Source organism: Oryctolagus cuniculus, chromosome 3, assembly GCF_964237555.1.
Source record: "Oryctolagus cuniculus chromosome 3, mOryCun1.1, whole genome shotgun sequence".
NCBI classification, from domain to species: domain Eukaryota; kingdom Metazoa; phylum Chordata; class Mammalia; order Lagomorpha; family Leporidae; genus Oryctolagus; species Oryctolagus cuniculus.
This window is the reverse complement of record NC_091434.1, coordinates 31,406,024-31,427,575: the sequence shown is the minus strand read 5'-3', so window position 1 is coordinate 31,427,575 and position 21,552 is coordinate 31,406,024. Positions and strand designations below refer to the sequence as shown.

At 39.8% G+C, this 21,552-nt stretch overlaps 1 protein-coding gene and 1 pseudogene across 16 annotated transcripts in view; one reads left to right on the top strand and one right to left on the bottom strand.

The window, feature by feature from the left end:
- Positions 1 to 8,123, top strand: part of PIKFYVE (phosphoinositide kinase, FYVE-type zinc finger containing) — a 101,827-nt gene extending 93,704 nt beyond the window's left edge. For all 16 annotated transcript variants that reach the window (XM_070070286.1, XM_070070287.1, XM_070070283.1 and 13 more), the window contains 3 exons: positions 3,051 to 3,312; positions 3,713 to 3,787; positions 4,931 to 8,123. In XM_070070286.1, coding sequence (XP_069926387.1) covers positions 3,051 to 3,312; positions 3,713 to 3,787; positions 4,931 to 5,046 — 453 coding nt within the window. In that variant the 3' untranslated portion in view covers positions 5,047 to 8,123. The remainder of the gene's footprint in view (positions 1 to 3,050; positions 3,313 to 3,712; positions 3,788 to 4,930) is intronic.
- An 8,993-nt stretch (positions 8,124 to 17,116) lies between these two features.
- Positions 17,117 to 20,502, bottom strand: LOC100358421 (large ribosomal subunit protein eL21-like; annotated as a pseudogene).
- Between the last annotated feature and the right edge of the window lie 1,050 nt (positions 20,503 to 21,552).

Sequence of the window (21,552 nt, the reverse complement as noted above, 5' to 3'; positions counted from 1 at the left end):
GCCATCCTCTGCTGCTTTCCCAGGGCATTAGTAGGGAGGTAGATCAGAAGTGGAGCAGCTGGGACTCAAACCGGTGTCCTTATGGGATGCTGGTGCTGCAGGGTTTGTCTTTATGGTACAGTGCTGGCCTCCGTGCTACCATTTAATATATCCAATATTCTAGAATTACTGGATTGGTAGAATAAATCATCAGATGTACTTGCACCATCTCAGTTTTAAACATGAATTAGCTGCAGAGAAACTAAATACTTCATGAAAATCACTCAGCTATTCCTGGAACTCAAGATGGTAGAACAGTGCTCTTTAACGTGCTGATCATTGAACTTTGCAGTCTGTGACAAGATAAGGAGCATGAGGGCTCTTCCTGCAGGGCCTGCACTGTTGGGATGGTGAGGTGACGGTGTTCTTTGACAGGAAGCACCAGAGACAAGTTTCAGTGAACATGTCTGTTTATTAACAATCAGCCACAAGTTTTTAAAGGGCGGGCAAACAGGGGGGCTAAGGTAGTTCAGGGCAATATTAATTCTATAGAATAAAGCTGATATTGGCACCGCTATGCTTCTCTGATCAGCTTAAAGGTCATGTAGCCTATGTAGCCTCCCAGGTGGTCCTTATGGGTCTGGGCCACACCTAGGAGCTGTTTACCTGATTGACAATTATAAGGCCCTTCAGCAGGAAGTGGTGGGGGGAAATTGCCTGGGGTTTCTGCCACCTGCCAGCAGTCAGGTCATAGGGTCCTTCCCAGGAGGCATGATGTGCCATGCCCTCTTACCCTCCTGCATGGGCTAGGCAGGCAGTCTCCCAGCCAGGCACAGGATCACCTGCAGGAGCTTATGCTAGAAAGTCATTCAGTGCACTGCTTTCATCATTGAGAATTTCTTGCTTTGAGAAAATGTTAGCTGAACCAAAAAGTATGCTTAATGATCAACTTGATGTCATTGTGTGTGCAGCATCATATGTAACATTTGGAGCCAGGAACAGCTGACTGACAATGATCTATAGAATACATTCCAGGTTCTACTTGTTCTCATAATCAAGTCCCCTGACCTTTGAGTACATTATTTTTCCTACCACACAGATATTCTTAGAATTATGCTTTTGTTTCCACTTTGCCTTGAGTAATTGTAGTTTTTGTATTGAGACTTGAAGTTTCTTAAGACTATTTGTATCTCTTTTTATTTTATTTTATTTTTTAATTTGACAGATAAGAGTTATAGACTGTAGAGAGACAGACAGAAAGGTCTTCCATCTGCTGGTTCACCCCCTAAATGGCCGCCATGGCCGGCGCTCCACCGGTCCGAAGCCAGGAGCCAGGTGCTTTTTCCTGGTCTCCCATGTGGGTGCAGGGGCCCAAGCACTCAGGCCATCCTCCACTGCCCTCCCGGGCCATAGCAGAGAGCTGGACTGGAAGAGGAGCAGATGGGACTAGAACCCTGTGCCCATAAGGGATGCCGGTGCCACAGGCGGAGGACTAGCCAAGTGAGCCATGGCGCCGACCCCTGTATCTCTGTTTTTAAAATACTACTTTATGATCCAATGATATTTCCTAGTTACTTGCTAATATGCCTTTAAGTTGATTAAATTAACCTGTATGCTTCTGGAATATATCAGTAATTGAGTCCCTAGCTATTATTTCATGATACAATTATATTTTGCATCTCCTTTTTTTTTTTTTTTTTTTTTTTTTTTTGACAGGCAGAGTGGATAGTGAGAGAGAGAGACAGAGAGAAAGGTCTTCCTTTGCCGTTGGTTCACCCTCCAGTGGCCGCCACGGCTGGCGCGCTGCGGCCGGCACACTGCATTGATCCGAAGGCAGGAGCCAGGTGCTTCTCCTGGTCTCCCATGGGTGCAGGGCCCAAGCACTTGGGCCATCCTCCACTGCCTTCCCGGGCCACAGCAGAGAGCTGGCCTGGAAGAGGGGCAACTGGGAAAGAATCCGGCGCCCCAACCGGGACTAGAACTCGTGTGCCGGCGCCGCTAGGTGGAGGATTAGCCTATTGAGCCGCGGCGCCGGCGCATCTCTCTTTTTAAAAAAAAAAAAAAAACAAAAAAAAAAACACTGCTATATGATCCAGTGATATATTTTAGAGTTAATTGTTATGATTAAATTGACCAGTGTATTTGAGATGTTTCAGTAATTGAGTATGTAGGCATTAATTCCTTGATGCAATTATATCACCATGCATTTAATGACTTACATTACAAAAATCAGGATTAAATTTTTTTTAAAAAATTATTTAATTGAAAGGCAGAGTTACAGAGAGGCAGAGGCAGAGAGAGAGGTCTTTCATCCGCTAACTAACTCCCCAGATGGCTGCAACGGCCAGAGCTCCCCCGATCCGAAGCCAGGAGCCAGGAGCTTCTTCTGGGTCTCCCATGTGGGGGCAGGGGCCTAAGTCCTTGGGCCATCTTCCACTGCTTTCCCAGGCCATAGCAGAGACTGGATCAGAAGTGGAGCAGCTGTGAATTGAACCGGCACTCATATGGGATGCCGGCACTGCAGGCGGTAGCTCTACCTGCTATGCCACAGCGCTGGCCCCAGGATTAAATTTTAAGATTAAGATTAGAAGTGTTTGTAACAAATTTTAAGATTAAGATTAGAAATGTTTGTATGGCATAGTGGGTAAAGCTGCTGCCTGCAGTGCCAGCATCCCATATGGACGCCGGTTCTGGTCCTAGCTGCTCCACTTTTGATCCAGCTCTCTGCTATGGCCTGGGAAAGCAGTAGAAGATGGCCCAAGTCCTTGGGCCCCTGCACCCACGTGGGACACCTGAAAGAAGCTCCTGGCTCTGGCTTCAGATCAGCCCAGCTCCTGCTGTTGCGGCCATTTTGGGAGTGAACCAGTGAATGGAAGACCTCTTTCTCTCTCTCTGCCTCTCCTTCTCTCTCTGTGTAACTCTGACTTTCAAGTAAAATAAATAAATCTTAAAAAAAAGAGAAGCGTTTGTAATGGTAGTGACTACAAAAGTCTTTCTGCCTTTTGAATTTAATTATGTTAATTAGCCATTTGTTGCATCTGATACATAAACGACAATTTTCTTTCTGCCAGGTTTTTGATTTGAAGGGTTCACTTAGGAATCGAAATGTGAAAACTGATACTGGGAAAGAGAGTTGTGATGTGGTTTTACTGGATGAAAATCTCTTAAAGATGGTTCGAGACAACCCTCTGTATATTCGTTCACATTCCAAAGCTGTGCTGAGAACCTCAATCCATAGCGACTCCCATTTTCTATCTAGCCACCTCATTATAGATTACTCTTTGCTGGTTGGGCGAGATGATACTACCAATGAACTGGTGGTCGGAATTATAGGTAAGTCATCAAATGTACCCTACTTGTATAGTTCATTACTGGAGCTAGAATAGAACTGTTGAACCTGATGTAGTAAAGCTTATTCAGTAATTTCACAGATTTTGATTTGAAATTTCAAAAATAGTGATTTTTCATTCTTGTCCCTTCTATTCAGTTTCCCCACTCCCATTTTCATTATCTTTACCAAAAATATGTGAATTCAAAAAGTCATTTATGAATTGAGGACCTGTATGGTAATTTGTCAGGGTCAAGTGAACTAAATGGGGAAACCCTTAACACATGTTATTGCCAGCATTCAGTAAAAGTTTAGTGTCATAGATGTAATAGTCATTGTTATTGTTGTTTACTTTATTAATTTAGCTTTACTACTGATTTCACCTCTGAACTTTTCCACCACTAGATTATATTCGAACGTTTACATGGGACAAAAAGCTTGAGATGGTTGTAAAATCAACAGGAATTTTAGGAGGACAAGGTAAGCAGAAATTTCATTTTGTTTCTAATTTAAACTTTTCTCATATATTCCATAGTTAAAATTTAAAAATGAATTAAGTGTAGTTATTTATGACTTTATCGTCATTTCCAAAATGACCAAATAATAGGGAAATTGTGTGGATGGAGAAATATTTGGTTTAAATTTCTCAAAAGACAAGAAAAAAAATCCAGAGCTTTTGAATAAGAGGTTGTTTTAATTAATACTTGAAATCATCTCAGTTCTCTATGCACTGTCAACCTCATTTGTGCTTTTAGACATCTCTCATGTCTAGGCAAGAACTACTAGTCTGTTAAAATGGAAACTCCTCTAATCAGAACCTTGACCCACAGCACGTGGTACAGAGGTTAACCTGACTTGCTCCCTTAAACTGCTCTGGTGCATGTGTCTTTATGGCAGATCCTTTGAAAAGAAAAGATAGATGCTAAAAAGCCCATGAGAGTTTCTCAGGCATGGAAAGCCAAGACACTGTGACAAAAAAAAACCAAAACAAATGACCTAAATGAAAGATCTCTGTGAGATCCCAGTGGAAAGAACAGGCCATCAAAGAAGGAGGTACCTTTCTCTGAAGGGAGGAGAGAACTTCTGCTTTGACTATGGCCTTGTCTAAATAAGATTGGAGTTTGTGAACTCAACAGGCTTCCATAGCCTTGGCAGCTCATGACAAGAGCCTCGGGTGACTACTGACGTCATAAATAAGAGTGTCAATTGTTAAATCAACAACGGGAGTCACTGTGCACTTACTCCTCATGTAGGATCTCTGTCCTTAATGTGTTGTACTTTGTGAATTAACAGCATAACTAGTACTCAAACAGTACTTTATACTTTGTGTATCTGTGTGGGTGCAGTCTGTTGAAATCTTTACTTAGTATATACTAAGTTGATCTTCTGTATATAAAGATAATTGAAAATGAATCGTGATGAAGAATGGGATGGGAGAGGGAGTGGGAGATGGGATGGTTGCAGTTGGGAGGGAGGTTATGGGGGGAAAATGCTATAATCCAAAAGTTGTACTTTTGAAATTTTTATTTATTAAATAAAAGTTGAAAAAAAAAGAATAGATGAAGGCAGTTGGCTAATCAATTATATAACAAGTACCTTCTCCCTTCTCTTTCATAATCATAGGTAAAATGCCAACTGTGGTGTCTCCAGAGTTGTATAGGACTAGGTTTTGTGAAGCAATGGACAAGTATTTCCTGATGGTTCCAGACCACTGGACAGGCTTGGATCTGAATTGCTGAAATCAAGCACATAGTTTGAAGTGGACTATGAAGGAAGGGGCGAGGATCAAAAATAAGCTACTTTTTGTTTCTTCATCACATTCACCACTGTATGCGAAGTGTTTCAGTTCTGCAGCCCTTTAGTGTGTCCACAATTGTGGCGTAAAAACTCTAGGACCTTGTACTTTTTGATACCTGTGAGTTCACTGTCTGAAGGTTGGGAAGGTGCATGAGCAGTTTCTTAGCTAAGCTGGAATACAGATACATTTGAAGAAAGAGCTAAGGTCAGAGATGAGTGAATATATTGAAACATCAGTTATCATATTTGCTAATCACTTAATCCTTTTAAGAAGAAATAGCTCAGATTGTGACTTTCTTGACCTCACATGTGACATATTCTTTTCTTACAAAGCATTTGTAGAGCTGTTGAGTGTGCTTTGTTTCAAATATAATAATAACATTCAGAAGAGAAATCTGATTTATTCCATTAATGGCCAGTAAAGCAAGTTGACACTTATTATTTTATTGAAGAATTAACTTAAAGCAGGAAATCTGACATTTTCTATATCTTCCCAGCTTGCTTTGCTTTTGAGTGTTTGTTTTTAAAATTCTGCCTTCTCTGTGAGTGACAGGAGGCTACACACATTAACTTTAAGCCCTTTTTGGAGCTATTTTTACAGCTTGTTGAAAACTTTTGTATAATTAATATGTTAAACTGTACATATTTGCATACACTCACATTCTGTTTTTTTCCTCCCTGTGTTAAGGGAAACATAATAATCATTAGTAAATGAACCTGCAGTCACCAGCTACCTAATGGAAGAATTATTAATGAAGGATTTTCTTAGATGTAAAAAATAAATTAGATCTAATCCAAGAAATTGAACAGGAAGGAAACAGTTGATTATTTTTTATAGAGGGTAAAGTGTCTCTCTCAATATAACCAGTCATTTGAGTAGCATTTATAATATTGAAAAGTTTCCAGTGTAGACATTTTTGTTTTCTGACTTTCTATACACTGGCCAATTCTGCTGCTATTGAGACATATTAAGAGATAAAGTCCTTCTTAGTAAAGAACTTTTTGTCAGCATTTGTGTGAACAGTTGTCAGAAGTACTAAACGTTAATGAAATGATGTAAGCAGCCTCACTGTACTTCTTCCTGATTCCTTTGTGTAACAAGGATAGTTTAGGAATTTTTTAAAGGTGTAAGGATTCCACTCTTCAGACTTTGTGTAATGAATGTACTGTTGCACATTTATTTTCACATAATATGAAAAAAATCTGGCTGTATTAAGTTATACAAAGTCTAATAATAAGTACATGAAATAGGAACATTTGGGAAGGTTTGCTTTAGATAATGAAAGCAGTGGTGTGGTATTTGGTGCTGATTAAAAACATGGTTTGTTTTGAACTGGAAGCAAGTTGACCAAGAACTTATAACTGATCTCATGAGAAGCTCCCTTCCCACTACTGTTTTAAACATATGTATGTGCCTTTTGATGATACACAAAACACTGATCATTTTAGTTAGGTGAGAGATATGTGGGCTGTTATTAACGTCTTATGTGTCCTGGAACAATGGAGTTTGTGTCTGATTTAAAATGCCAGCACTGTTTTATCTCTGTTCATTTTCTTTGCAGATACTTAGGGTTATTTATCATGTCCATTTCCTGTACCTCTTGTTCATTAATACTTCTTTAAAGTAGAAGTAGAAGATGTCTTCCACCTACCTATAATCAGATTTCAATAGCATGTATATAGTTGAAATACTCCATGGAAATAGCTCCCAACAATAATATGGCATGTTAATTTTGTTTTCTTTGCCCATGACTTGAAAAGCTATTTTTTTAAAGTACTGCTGCCTCTTAGGTAATTTGGGAGTTAAAAAATATTCCAATATAATACATTCTGAGCAGGAGTTGCTATTTTACAAGGGTGATTTGTCCTTTTAAAGTAATTTTTGGCTGTGTTAGTGAAGGGGAAGGTAAAATTTAATGATTTGGTTTGGGTGGTAGAACTGTATGCTTGGTACCTTGCTGCTCTTATTTAGGCCACTACCATGTATATATGGCGTTTCAAATATTGTGCTAGTCAGTGTTAAGCATTGGATAATTATTTTCTCTCTTGATTTCCCTTTCAAGGCCTAGTGAACATTAATGCTGAAAAGTTAAGAATGAGGAAGAAATCTTAATCCTTCCTTCCTTAGAATGTAATATAAATCCTGATAGCACGAAAAAACTGTCAACATGTTGTTTCATTTAAAAATCTTATAGATAATTGAAGTTTTTTGATGCCATTGAAACTAAAAGAAAGGATTTACTTTTTTCTTACCCTAATCTAAGACAAATAAGGGGAAAACTGTTACAAGCCCTTTTATAGCTTATTGGATACTTTAAATTTATAACTATTCAAAATTTCTTATCAAATATCTTACTTTATAATTTTTTCCTTGATTCAGCAGTGAATGATTTTCTAGCTTTGGGTTTTATTGGGTTTTGTAAATAGTAGGGTCATATTGGCATCAGCTTTTATGATGGCTTTGTGGCCATCAGCTTTTTGGCAGTTTACTCATAAGCTGTGGGCTTGTATAAAACTGCCAAATAAAGTAATCTACCTGTAAGAAAATTTGCTTAACTTGAAGAGTCAGAATTATTGTGAATGAGCCTGATGGTCAAACAATCAGTCCATTCATTTTTCCTCAAGTGTTAACATACTGATTACACAGTATTCAAACCACTTAGTGCAATGCCTTTTGTTTTTGTCACACAGGTGCAGTGTATTATAGGAACAATTAAAATTACAATCATGAGCAGTTTTATTAATACTGCTCTGTCAGTTTTGTAAATAAAAATGTACATTATTTCTTTCAGTGGGTTGAATTTTAAGCCAGAGAAATGACATTGTAAATCATAGTTGCCTCTTTTAATTTAATATGAAAAACTCAACTAACAATATTGAAAGTACTTAATGTATTATATTGTATATATTTCTCTACTTTAGTTTCAGCTGTTTTATATGACTGACATGTTATTTAAGAGATAACTGCCTTGATCTTTTAGAGACTTGTATTGTAAATAAAGATGACTTAAACTAAGAATCTGTTTACTCCACTTGAAATGAGCAGTAGGAGATGGACTTCAGTGCAAGTCTGGTCCCTTGTCTACAGATGTTGCTTTTGTTCATTCTCTTCCTCTTTGTTTTCTGATTGGAGAACTCAAGTGTTTGATTTAAGTCCCTGGTACATATTGGTCAGTAACATGCATGTCTGTATTGGCCTTCCCATTCTTCCTATGCTCAGTGAAGTTCATCCTTCATGAACTTCTACATAGGAATGGATGAATTAGCAGGTCGGGAGGGCAGTCTCAACTGTAACTTCCTCCTGTGGCTCAGAAGCAGTTCTCCATGTGTACCTGAAGTGAGTTCTGGCTCATTGTAACTCAGAGCTGTGAATGTGAAGCCATGAGGTCCAACTTCTACCTGGATGCATCTGGGCAAAGATGAGAATGCCTGGGTAGAGGAGGCAGCTCTGGGTGGACCCTGAAGTGTTGGGGCTGGAGTGTATAAGAGAAGGTGGAGGTCACAGACTGACAAGAGAATGATGGGCACCCCTGGCTTACCGCCTCTTGCTTTTCTCTTGCAGAATGGAAGAAATGGATGTTAGGAAGGAGGCACAGTGTGTTCCCCAGTCCCCGCTTACCCATAAGTCTCTTGTGCTCAAAAATTAATTATCTCAAAAAAATTTTGAGTTATGCCTAAGGAAACTAAGATTTAAAAAAATGATTTACTTTGGCAAAAAATTACACTAAATTTGCTATCTTAATTATTTTAATTTTTTATCTTAAATTTGTACTTATTTGAGAAACAGAGAAAGAAATTTCCCATCATCTGGATCATTCCCCACATGCCCATGATGGCCAGGGCTGAGCCAGCTCAAAGTTGGACGTCAGGAACTCAAACCAGTTCTCCCACATTGGTGGCAGGTACTCAGACCTATCACCTGCTGTCTCCCTAGGGTGCACATGAGCAGGATGGAATCCAGAAGAGCGCCTGAACATGAACCTAGGCACTCTGGAAGGGAATATGGGTATCCCAAGCAGCAACCTAACAGCTATGCCAAATACTTGCCCCAGTCATAATCATTTTAATTTTTATTTATTTATTTTTTAAAGATTTATTTATTTATTTGAAAGTCAGAGTTACACAGAGAGGAGAGGCAGAGAGAGAGAGAGAGAGAGAGAAAATCTTCCATCTGCTGATTCACTCCCCAATTGGCTGCAACGACTAGAGCTGCGCTGATCCGAAGCCAGGAGTCAGGAGCTTCTTCCAGGTCTCCCACGTGGGTGCAGGGGCCCAAGGACTTGGGCCATCTTCTACTGCTTTCCTAGGCCATAGCAGAGAGCTGGATCAGAAGTGAACTGGCGCCCATATGGGATACCGTTGCTTCAGATCAGGGCATTAATCTGCTGTGCCACAGCACCGGCCCCTGTAATCATTTTTAAATGTGCTAATGAGTAGGGTTAAATACAAGGGGCCTTAATAAAGTTCATGCAAAATATATGTCATAAAAATGCATATGCATAGATTTCAAAATTTTTATACCAATGTAAACTTAGCATTTAATTGCATTTTTCCACAAACATGAAGTACCCTTAGATATTCATATTGTCGTGTGCTGTATCAATTTGCAGAACAAAACAGCTTCTCCTTTCCCCTACTCCTAAGACCCAGGTAAGTGCCATTTTATTTCTGTGTCTTGGACTTCTGTGAATTGGACTACTTAAGATACCTTATGTAAATAGAATCATGTGGCATTTGTCTTTTTTTGAGTGGATTATTTCAATTAGCATAATTCCTCAAAGTTTATCAGTGTTGTGGTATATGATAGGATTTTCTTTTAAATGGCTGAATAATACTCCATTTATGTATCTACCACATTTTGTTTATTGATTCATCCTCCCACAGACATTTAGGTTGAGTGATATTAATTTCATTTATCAACTTGACTGGGATAATGGTTGCCCAGATGACTGATCAAAGAAAATGTGGGGCCAGCGCTATGGCGCAGCAGGTTAAAACCCTGGCCTGAGGCGCTGGCATCCCATATGGGTGCCGGTTCTAGTCCCAGCTGCTCCTCTTTGGATCCAGTTCTCTGCTATGGCCTGGGATAGCAGTAGAAGATGGCCCAAGTCCTTGAGCCCCTGCACCCACGTGGGAGACCTGGAGGAAGCTCCTGGCTCCTGGCCTCGATGCGGCTCCGGCTTTTGTGGCCATCTGGGGAAGGGAGTGAACCAGAGGATGGAAAATCTCTGTCTCTCTCTGTAACTCTGTCTTTCAAATAAATAAAATAAATCTTTAAAAAATTTTTTTTAATACATCAATGAGTGTTTCCAGAAGAGAGAAACATTTCAATCTATAGACTGACTAAAGAAGATCTACCTTCACCATCCTGGATGGAAAAAAAAATGAAGAAAGTTTGCATTCTCTTTCTCTCCTCTTGAGTGACACATGTGAGGTAATAGGTCACTGTGGTTTGGATTTTTGTGTCTTTGATGATGTTGAGCATGTGCTATGTTGTTTCATGTGCTGGATGATCATTTGTGTATCATGCTCTTCTGGATTCCTGTTGCCTTCCTGATGGCACTAGTTAATGAGTTTATAAAGCTTTTAGTTCTAACTCCAATGGATACAAACAATTGTTACCTACTTAGCCCATAAAATACCTCAGGACACAAAACAAAACACTCTTATCCTAAACCATTTTCAATCAGTGCTGTCCATCTTTGCTCCAAAGACAAAGAAACAATTTTGTGACATTACAGGGGCAGTTGACTATTGCCACCCAATTTTCCTTTTTCTTAACTGTTGTGTGCCCTCCTCTCAGATATAACTGTAGACCACTTTACGTAGCTTTCTGAGACAGTGGCTTCCTTGGAAACATTGGAGTTAACATTGTCCATATCCCTAGCTCTTGCACTATTCAATTTCAGTAACCCTTTAACTCTAATTGCTATGAAAACAATGGGATATCCATGGGTATTCTAGGATAACCTTTCTGTCCATAGTGTAATTCTCACTTTATTTGGACTGGGTGACTTCAGGCATGGCTCCATCTCTCTGTGCAGTAGCCTCAGCGGCCATCCTAATTGACAAAGGCAATATCCTTAAACTGTCCCCTCTGCTCATCTCCGTTTCCTTTGCTGTCAGCTCTCTTAGAAGTCCTCACATCTCTCTACTAAATGACAGGCTATCTATGATAGGCTTTAGTAACCAACCATTCCATTGTCTTATACTGCTGTAATACTCTTAAACCCAGCTACTCTGTTGCCCCTCCCTGACAATGGAGATTTCCACTCTCTTCATATGATTGTCTTAGGAATATAGCAATGAGTTCTCAATCATGTGAGGATGTTATATAATCCCTTAAGCAATCCAGACTTCTTTTTTTATTTTAAATATATAATTATTTATTTAAAAGGCAGAGTTACAGAGAGAGAGACAGAGAGGGATCTTCCATTCACTGGTTCACTTCCTAAAAGGCCACAATATCTGGAGCTGGGCTGATCCAAAGCCAGAGCCAGAAGCTTCTTCCAGGTCTCCCACGTGGTTGCAGGAGCCCAAGTAGTTGGGCCATCCTCCGCTGTTTTCCCAGGCTATTAACAGGGAGTTCATAGGAAGTGGAGCAGCCGGGATTGGTACTTGTGCCCACATGAAATGCTGGCATTGTAGGCAGTGGCTGAACCCGCTACACCACAGCACCAGCCCTCGGATTTCTTACTCTGTAATAGCTTTTGTTGGTGAAACTTCCAGGGAAAGATAATAACTGGCTATGCCATCGTTTCTTCACATGAAATACTCAAAAAATGTACTTTTGCACACATACATACACACACACACACACCCCATGCATGCACAGAAAAAGAACCCAGGCCACCAAACTCATAAGTCTGTCTAAAAAGTTTATATATTGACTAAAAGGAAATCTATTTTGACTTCAGAGTCTCCCGTTAGTGCAATTTGGAAGACCCATGGGTTCTTGAGCTCTGCCAGTATTCCAATCTCCTGTGGGTATACGATTGCTACCCTATTGCAGGTTGTTCATGTTTCTGTTGAAATTACCATTGTTTACTGCCTGGCGTATTCAGTCCCTGCAAATGAGAGGTCTTCAGCAAGTTCAATTGTGCTATTTATAATTCTCACCAAATTCATGATGGTAACTAGCATATTCCAGAGAATCCTCCAAGACCCATACTGCCCTTTGAGGCACTTCAAGTGGACTTTATAAAATATTTACTTCCATCCTTAGGGTATTATTCTCACCATTTAGTTATTGCTTGCATAGTTTGTACATAAACTTCTGTCTAACTAGATACACTAATGTGGCAACAGTGGTGAACAAACTGATAGCTAGCCTTTTCCCTCATTTTGGTCTTCCTTTATGGATTGACTTGGACAGAGGAATTCACTTTATAGCAGAATTAAATCAGTTGCCTGCAAAGAGTTGGTACTCATTAAAATTTCATGCACATTATCATCCCCAAACCTGAGGGCCAGTGACAAGTAAACTAGGAAAAATCTGTCAGACACCTGGACTCAAATTGCCAGAAGCATTATGTGGATTGACCTTTTCTGAAATAGTTTTTGGCTTCCTTATACCTATTGGCATCTCTAAACCTTTTATTCCTGGGTTGAGCAAGCATTGTAATGACTTGAGTGAGCAAAATCATGACTAGGTGTATTCAAGAAGTAGCATACTTGGAATATAAATGTAAAGGTGAAAAAGGCATGCTTTTTTGACCAGCAGACTGAGTGTACATCAACATTTTTGGAGGAAAACATGTACAGTCACCTTGTTGGGAGGGACCTTCTGGAGTATTACCAACCACCTATACCGTCATCCAAATGAAAGACCTCCTGGATTCACAAAAACCATGCCACTCTAGAGCACAGATCATTGCTACCATGACAATTACCCTCAAATTGAGAGGTTTCCAGTACCAACTCACAGGCTACAGAAGCCGAAAACACCATGAAGCAGACTGCTTTTCCCAAGATCTCAGATTGAGAGCTGTATCTCCATGTATCTGTCCTCAAAACTGCTATCCTCCCCGACCTGAAAAATTCTTTGACATTGAAATTGTAACAAAGCCCTTCTTTTATGTAAGAAAGAATGGCTGAAAATTGCATGTTTTAAGCTGTTTTCCCCCTCTATCCCCCCATAATGGTCTCCCTTTCAATGTGGGTCTTGCTTCAAATAACTATTTTGTCTTGTTTTGTTTTTGGACAATTCTAGTACGAATCCAATATCTACTTGTGCTAGTCTTCAGAGTCCTGGCCACCTTACTAACCAATCTGATTTTCTGGTGAGGTTAACATCTTAGAGCAAGAAAACCTGGACGACTTTTTGTTCCCATCAGTGCAAATACTTGATGGACTTAATCTGAACAATGGATGTGGGAAAGGGTGTCTTAGCATTGGCAGGAGGACAAAGTTACTCTGTCTCTTCTATGGCAGATAAATCTGGCATTGGAAACTCAAATGACAGCCCTTCACCCAGGTAAAAGATTATTGGAAGGAAATCTCCTTTACTGATGAAAATAAATAAGGCACTGGACCTTTTTGAGTGCCATATTCATAATCATATTCAGGCGCATCTTTTGCAATTGAATTCTGGTTCAATTTCATGGATGGCGCTTTGGACTCTCCACTGACATTGCTACTTGCGCTGCAACTTACGATTTCAGTGAAAGTGAACGTCAAATTACAGAATGATACTTTTTTGTAGGAAAAACTGAGGGTATGGAACCTTCCAATTATTCCCCTGGTTGGCTTGCTCAACTCTCATGACTGCAGATGGGTGGACCAAATTTCTGGCCTGACTCATTAAGGAAATAAAACATGTTTCTATAATTACTGAGGCCAAACTGAAGGCTTTCTCTGTTAGGTATTTCACAACCTGTCTTGGTTTTAAAACCTGACAGAGGCACATTAGAAGTGAAGATGTACAAATGTTCATATGACAGGGATCATGAAAGACACTGGATTTCAATCTGGTGGGTCAGAGGCTTCACTCGGACCTTGTATGTAGACAACACTGGTTTCATATTTATGTAGTAGTGAGGGATATATAAGGATTCCACCTGAGTGGTTTACATCAGGTAACTAAGAAATACCCATGTAATTGGACTGACTTCCAGGACTGGGAGGCTGGTTCAGTGGAATAATATAGGGTCAGTGTGCTTAAAATTCTCTTGTCCTTTATCTAGTTTATGTTCTTTATTTTGCAGATCTTTTACCCCTCAATTTTAAAAAATGATTTGTTTATTTAAAAGGCAGAATTAGAGAGATGCAGAGTCAGAGACAGGGAATCTTCCATCGCATGGTTTATTCCCCAGATGACTGCAACAGCCAGGGCTGGGCCAGATCAAAGCTAGGAACCTTTCCTCCAGGTCTCCCAGTTGTGTGGCAGGGGCCCAAGGACTTGGACCATCTTCTGCCTCTTTCCCAGGTGCATTAACAGGGAGCTGGATTGAAAGTGGTGCAGCCAGGACACAAACCGGAACCCAAATGGCATGCCAGCATCGCTGGTGGTGGCTTAACCTGCTATGCCACGATGCCAGCCCCTCGATTTCTTGTCTTCTCCATAGCCAGTACTCTAGTTTCTTGTAAAACTACGCTGAAGTTTCAAATGAGGGAAAACAGAGGCCAAAAACCCACCGGAGAGGCACAAAGATTAAACTGAAAACATGGGAAAAAATAGCTGTAGAAAGGAGCCTTTATTTGACTAAAAGCAGCACAGTCCAACATTTTTGCTGTCATAAACTCCCTCCAAGCAAATTTATAAACAGGGAGGTCAATGATGGTTAAAGCTGAGACATTACAAAAACAAAACAAAAAACAAAACCTGTGTGAACTAGCCGTAACAGCACCTTCATTTGTGTTCTCACAGAAACTCAAGCTGGGTTATAAACCGTCAACTCCTGCTCTTCCCCAGCACTTCCAGGAGCCACTTCTTGTAGCATCTTCCCTGTGTGTGGATAATAACCTTTTTTTCCTGTTAATCTGTCCATTGTCAAGTAACACTAGCTCCAGACCACTTAACCATGAGTTGGTAGAGGAAAAGCTTTCCTCCAAACATTGCCAAACCTGTCGTTAATATATTTATGGCAGTAAAACAGTGTTTCTAAAGTATTGCATCTATAGAGGTTGCAAAGTCAGGTATAATATTGTGCTTGGTAGGCTTGTAGTAACTTGGAGGAAATGCCCCAAATTTCATTTATATGGCAGACTGGACCTGGATAAAGTGATTATTTGACAATAGATGTTTATATATGATAGGCACTGTTAAGATTTCCCCCAAGTAAGAAGTCATTTGGTTGATTTGAAAGATTAGGGAGTATTCTGTGAAAAGGATAATTAGTCAAGTTTCATCAGCCTGGCTGGGCGGGTATCTTTGTTTTGTTTATTACAGATTAATGGTAAATCCATTCTAGGGCATGTAAGTTCATTTTAGGACATGAAGATACTTGTTCATAATATTTTGTAGTAATATAATTTTAAAAAACATTTATTTATTTGAAAGATTTACAGACAGATTTAGAGACAGAGAGAGAGGTCTTCCATCTGCTGGTTCACTCCCCAGTGGCTACAATGGCTGGAGCTGAGCTGAGCCAATTCGAAGCCAGGAGCCAGGAGCTTATTTCAGATCTCCCACATCGGTGCATTTTTGGTTGTTTTCCAGACCATAGTAGAGAGCTGGATTGGAAATGGAGCAGCTGGGACTCAGATTGGCACCCATATGAGATGCCGGCATTGCAGGCTGGGGTTTTAACCACAGTGATGGTCCCATAGTAATATACTTTAAATTTAATCAGCTTTTTAGGTCAGTGGTCATTAATTAAAATGCTCAAAAATAGCCAGACTTTTAAAAGTGCAATTTGTAATAGAAAAACTCTAGAAACAAATGCCTAGTATAAGAAGGTATTGTTATATGGTCTAGGAAATGCCAGCTAAAAAAGTCAGGAGAAACTTAGGGGGAAACTGGTACAATTTTAGGTACATAGAGGAAAATATTACACAAAGAATTGTTAATGATGAAATTAGGAGCAGTGCTTCTATCTTCTAATTATACTCTAAACAAAACTTATTCTGATGTCTTGGGCTAAAATGGAAGACAAAAGATAAGGGAGCAATCCAAGTAAAGTGTCTGGAGACTGATACAACCATAGAGTGTAATAAACTAGTAAATCACTAGTTGCTGCCCTAAGGCTGGTTTCTCATATTTTCTTAATGGAAGAAGATTTTTCTTTCTTATTTGTGAATCTATAATCCTTATTTGTATTGAACATTTTTTCTTACCTGCAAATAGGTAATCCTGATTTATTAAACTGCAAATAAAAGCTATGGAATGATCATTTTACTCTAAATATTCCTTAATGCATCTTGGAATTAGCTATCTTGAATTTTTCCATGATTGTTTTTTATTGCTTGTTAAAATGCAAAATTTCAAATTTCCCTTAATTTGTGTGACCTGGTAAAGGAAAATTTTAACTTGATAGATTTTCACCTTTAGGACACTCTGGCTCTTATATGACACCTAGCAATGTGCCATAAAAGCTGCCTCTGCTTCCTTGATTGGTGGAGGAAGATAATTGCAGGGAGATTACTTGAGACATCATATGCTGCATGGAGATTATGAGTTAAACTGTTGCAAAATGAGATTGCTGTGGTGAGCAGTGGCCACTAGAGGGCTCTGATGTACTTGAGCCTAAGATGTGCAAATTTGCTCAGGTGGACAAAGTCCTAGAGAGATCCCTGGGACTAGGGATTCTGGTGCCAACTAAATGTCTTTTAATTTATTCTGTGACAACATTTTGTTATGTACCAGAAATGTAGTTTTCAAGTAGAGGTTTAGGGTAGAAATGTTACTTTAATATATTCTATTCATAAATATAAGTTTTTTTCAAATGAAGCACTGTAAGCTTTTTATTTGAAACCACTTCATATATTTTCTATCCTTAAACCATTTATTTATTTATTTTTAGGAAACATCTTTGCAGTCCAGAGGTCTTTTATTTATTTTTTTTACACTTATTATGCCATGAATTCATAAGGAATGGGTTCCAGCAGCTCAGGCTCCTTTCCATTGGTCTGACAAAGTGGGCTTCTCTGGGTGGAGCAGGCTGACGCTTTAGTTGAACCCAGGTACCCTTCTCTTTTGCTTCCTTCTTTTTCTGATCATTTTCCTTCACACGTTTCAAGAAGCTATCCCGGCTCCTAGAGTGCTTAAATGTTCAATACACACATTTATTCTCTTGGCAAGAATCTTGCCCTTCACTTGTTCGTTTACAACAATGCCAACAGCATGCTGGGTAACATTGTAGACTCTTCCAGTTTTGCCATGGTAGCATTTATGGGGCGTTCCTTTTTGAACAGTACCCATTCCCTTGATGTCCACAATGTCACCTTTCTTGTAAATGCGCATGTATGTGGCCAAAGGAACAACTCCAAGTTTTCTGAAAGGCCTGGAGAACATGTACCGGGTACCTCGCTTCTTTCCCTTTGTGTTCCTCATCTTGGCAAATTACTGGAAGATGGTGGCTCTGGCCGAAAGGTTCCTTAAACCATTTAAATGGTGAGTTGAGAACTAGATGTGAAAATGAGTGATCACATTGTATTCAGGAACAGTCCTAGCCTAAAGATGCTGACTTTAATCAGGTTAAGTGGGAGAGACTTTTTTGTCTGTTCTTTTTTACTAATTGAATATTTTTCTTCTTCTACGACTCAAAAATCTAACTGTTCTAAATTTAGAAGAAGACAAGCAAGGGAAAAGGGGATATAAAATTGTCCTGTGATGATACCCTGGGAGTACAGGTTCCAAGACCCCTAGAGATACTGAAACCCAAGAATGCTCAAGTCCCTTATACAAATTGCCCCAATATTTGAATATAACCTATGCATATCCTCCTGTATGCTCCAAATCATCCCTATCTTACAGTTCCTAATACAGTGTAAACAATGTAAATAGTTGTTACACTGTATTGTTTAGGGATAATGACAAGAAAAAAGTCTGTACATGTTCAATACAGACATGATATTTTTGGGGAAATATTTGTGATTAGTGGTTGGTTGAAACTGCAAATCCAGAGGGTCTACTGTACTGCCATTTCTAATGGTTCCTTCCCAGGTCGTGGGTAATTTTCTGACTTACATGATAAATGCTATGCTGGGTGTCTGAGCGGAATCTTTGGCAGATCTCTTGGAATCTCTGTACGGTTCTTCCTTCTCCAGTACTCTCTCCTATGGTCCGAGCTGCGCTGGCCTCCCCAGTGCCTAGCTTTATCTCTTCAACTCAGGGAGAACAGGCTTCTCTTTGGTTGCTCCTCTTTCTGCCTCAGTCTAGAAACTTTGCAGGTGTAATCTGGACAAATGACCTGCCTTGTTTATTTTCACATTTCTCAAGGGTTACTTTTGTTCACTGGATGGTATCCATTGTCTTTAAAACTATTGTTTTATTCATTGTATTGATTTTTTAATCTGATTTTCTTGGTTCTGGAGGGTGCTGTTTGGGGGAGGGTGCTGGAATCTGGGTGCTATTACCTTATCTTGAAGAGAAACAGAAGCCCATATCAGATGAATTTTATAAAGACTGTATATCCTGTGTTGACTATTTGGGATAATGTTTTCTATGTGGGAGAAAAAGTTCTTTATTCTTTACTGATTTATTGTTCTTTATCTTGACTGATTTAAAAAAATTTTTTTTAAAAATTCCATCTCCTAATCAAAGTCCTATTTTCTTTTTTAAAGACTTATTTGTGGGGGCCAGCACTATGGCTTAATGGATCAAAGCTGTGGGCTGCAGTGCTGGCATCCCATATGGACTCCAGTTCGAGTCCTGGATGCTCCACTTCCAATTTAACTCCCTGTTGATGTGCCTGGGAGAGTAGCAGAGGATGGTCCAGGTGCTTGGCCCTTGTACCCACTTGGGAGACTCAGGGGAGGTTCCTGCCTTCTGGCTTTGGCCTGGCCCAGCCCTGGTTGTTGTGGCCATTTGGAGGATGTCTTTTTCTGTCTTTCTCTCTCTTTTTAACTCTGCCTCTCAAATAAATAAATCTTAAAAACAAATCAAACTTGTTTCCATCTACCTGAGAGGCAGAATTAGAGAGAGAAAGAGAGAGAGAGAGATCTTCCATCTACTGGTTCACTTCTCAAATGCCTGCAACAGCCAGTGCTGAGCCAGTCTGAAGTTAGGAGCCCAGAACTCCATCTGGGTATCCCACATAGGCAACAGAGCCCCAAGCACTTGAGGCATCATATGCTGCCTCTCAAGATTCATTAGTAGGAAGTTGGATCAGAAGTAGAGTTGCTGGGGTCGGTGCTGTGGCATAGCAGGTAAATCTGCCACCTGCAGTGCCGGCATCCCATATGAGCGCCGGTTCGAGTCCAATTCAGCTCTCTGCTATGGCCTGGAAAAGTAGTAGATAGCCAAATCTTTGGCCCCTGCACCCATGTGGGAGACCCAGAATAAGCTCCTGGCTTCAGATCGGCTCAGCTCGGCCGTTGTGGCCAACTGGAGAGTGAACCAGTGGATGGAAGACCCCTTCTCTCTCTCTCTCTCTCTCTCTCTCTCTCTCTCTCTCTCTCTCCTCTCTGTGTGTAACTCTAACTTTCAAATAAATAAATAAATCTTTAAAAAAAAGAAGTAGAGTTGCCATGACTTGAATCAGAATCCTGATGTTGAATATGGCTGTTCCAGGGCCAGTGCTGTGGTGTAAAGCCATTACCTGCAGTGCCGGTTTGAATCCTGGCTTCTTCACTTCTGATCCAGCTCTCTGCTATGGCCTAGGAAAGCAGTAGAAGATGGCCCAAATCCATCTCCCTCTGTGGGAGACCCAGAGGAAGCTCCTGGCTCCTGGCTTCGGATTGGCATAGCTCTGGCCATTATGGCCAACTAGGGAGTGAAACAGTGGATGGAAGACTTCTCTCTCTCTCTCTCTTTCTGTCTCTGTCTCTGTCTCTGTGTGTGTGTGTGTGTGTAACTCTGCCTGTCTTCCCTCTGTGTAACTCTGACTTTCAAGTAAATAAATAAATCTTAAAAAATAAAAGAATATGGTCATCAAAGAAGGCGGTACCTTTCTCTGAAGGGAGGAGAGAACCTCCACTTTGACTATGACCTTGTCTAAACAAGATAAGAGTCGGAGAACTCAAGGGGCTTCCATAGCCTTGGAAACTCATGACTGGTGCATAGGGAGATTACTGATGCCATAAACAGGAGTGTCAATTTGTAAAATCAACAACAGGAGTCACTGTGCACTTACTCCTCATGTAGGATCTCTGTCCTTAATGTGCTGTACATTGAGGCTTAATGCTATAACGAGTACTCAAACAGTATATTTCACTTTGTGTTTCTATGGGGGTGCAAACGGTTGAAATCTTTACTTAATGTATACTAAACTGATCTTCTGTTAAAAAAAAAAAAAGAAGAAATTATCAATTCCCAACTTGACTCTCACTGGGATTAAACATGACAATAGGTCTGATCTGATTTCATCATCATTTAAAAAATCATCTATTATTTTTCACTTTATGTTTCTGTGTGGGAGCAAACTGTTGAAATCTTTACTTAATGTATGCTAAACTGATCTTCTGTATATAAAGAGAATTGAAAATGAATCCTCATGTGAATGGAAGGGGAGAGGGAATGGGAAAGGGGAGGGTTGTGGGTGGGAGGGACGTTACGGGGGGGAAGCCATTGTAATCCATAAGCCGTACTTTGGAAATTTATATTCATTAAATAAAAGTTAAAATAAAATAAAATAAAATAAAATAAAATAAAAGAATATGGTTTAACCCTCTGCAACACAATATCCACCCCATCAATAACAGGATCTGGTGTTGACTCTGGCGTCCTGTATTGGAGTGCCGGTTCCACTTCTTGCTGCTCTGCTTCTAATCTAGCTTCATGCTAATGCATGTGGGATGGCAATGGAAGAGGGACTAAGTGCTTGGGCCACTGTCATACATGTTGGAGACCAGGAAGGAATTCCTGAATCCTGGCTTCTGCTTGGCCAAACCTGTTGTGGTCATTTGGGTAGTGAACCAGCAGATGAAGATAACTGTCTCTCCATTTCTCTCTGTCACTCTGCCTTTCAAGTAAAAATAAATCTTTTTTAAAAGAAAAGACAATAACATAGAGTAGTTCAATATGCAAATATATGTATATTGAGATACCATCTATGTACATGGGTATACATTATCACCTTTTAAAATTTTATTTAAGGTATACAAATTTCTTGTATTTCATATATACAGATTCAGGAACATAGTGATACTTTCACATTATCAGCTTAAATCATTGCTGAGAACACATTTTTGGAAGTAGAAAACATTTTGCCTTTTAGCTTCTTGTCCTGAATGTGCTGCAGAGCTTCAGAATTATTCAAGAGTGTTTGGGTATAATTAGTTGGCCTCTAACTTCTTGGTGCAGGAATTTGGTAGGTTCTTCTAGATTTTTCCACATGGAATTTGAT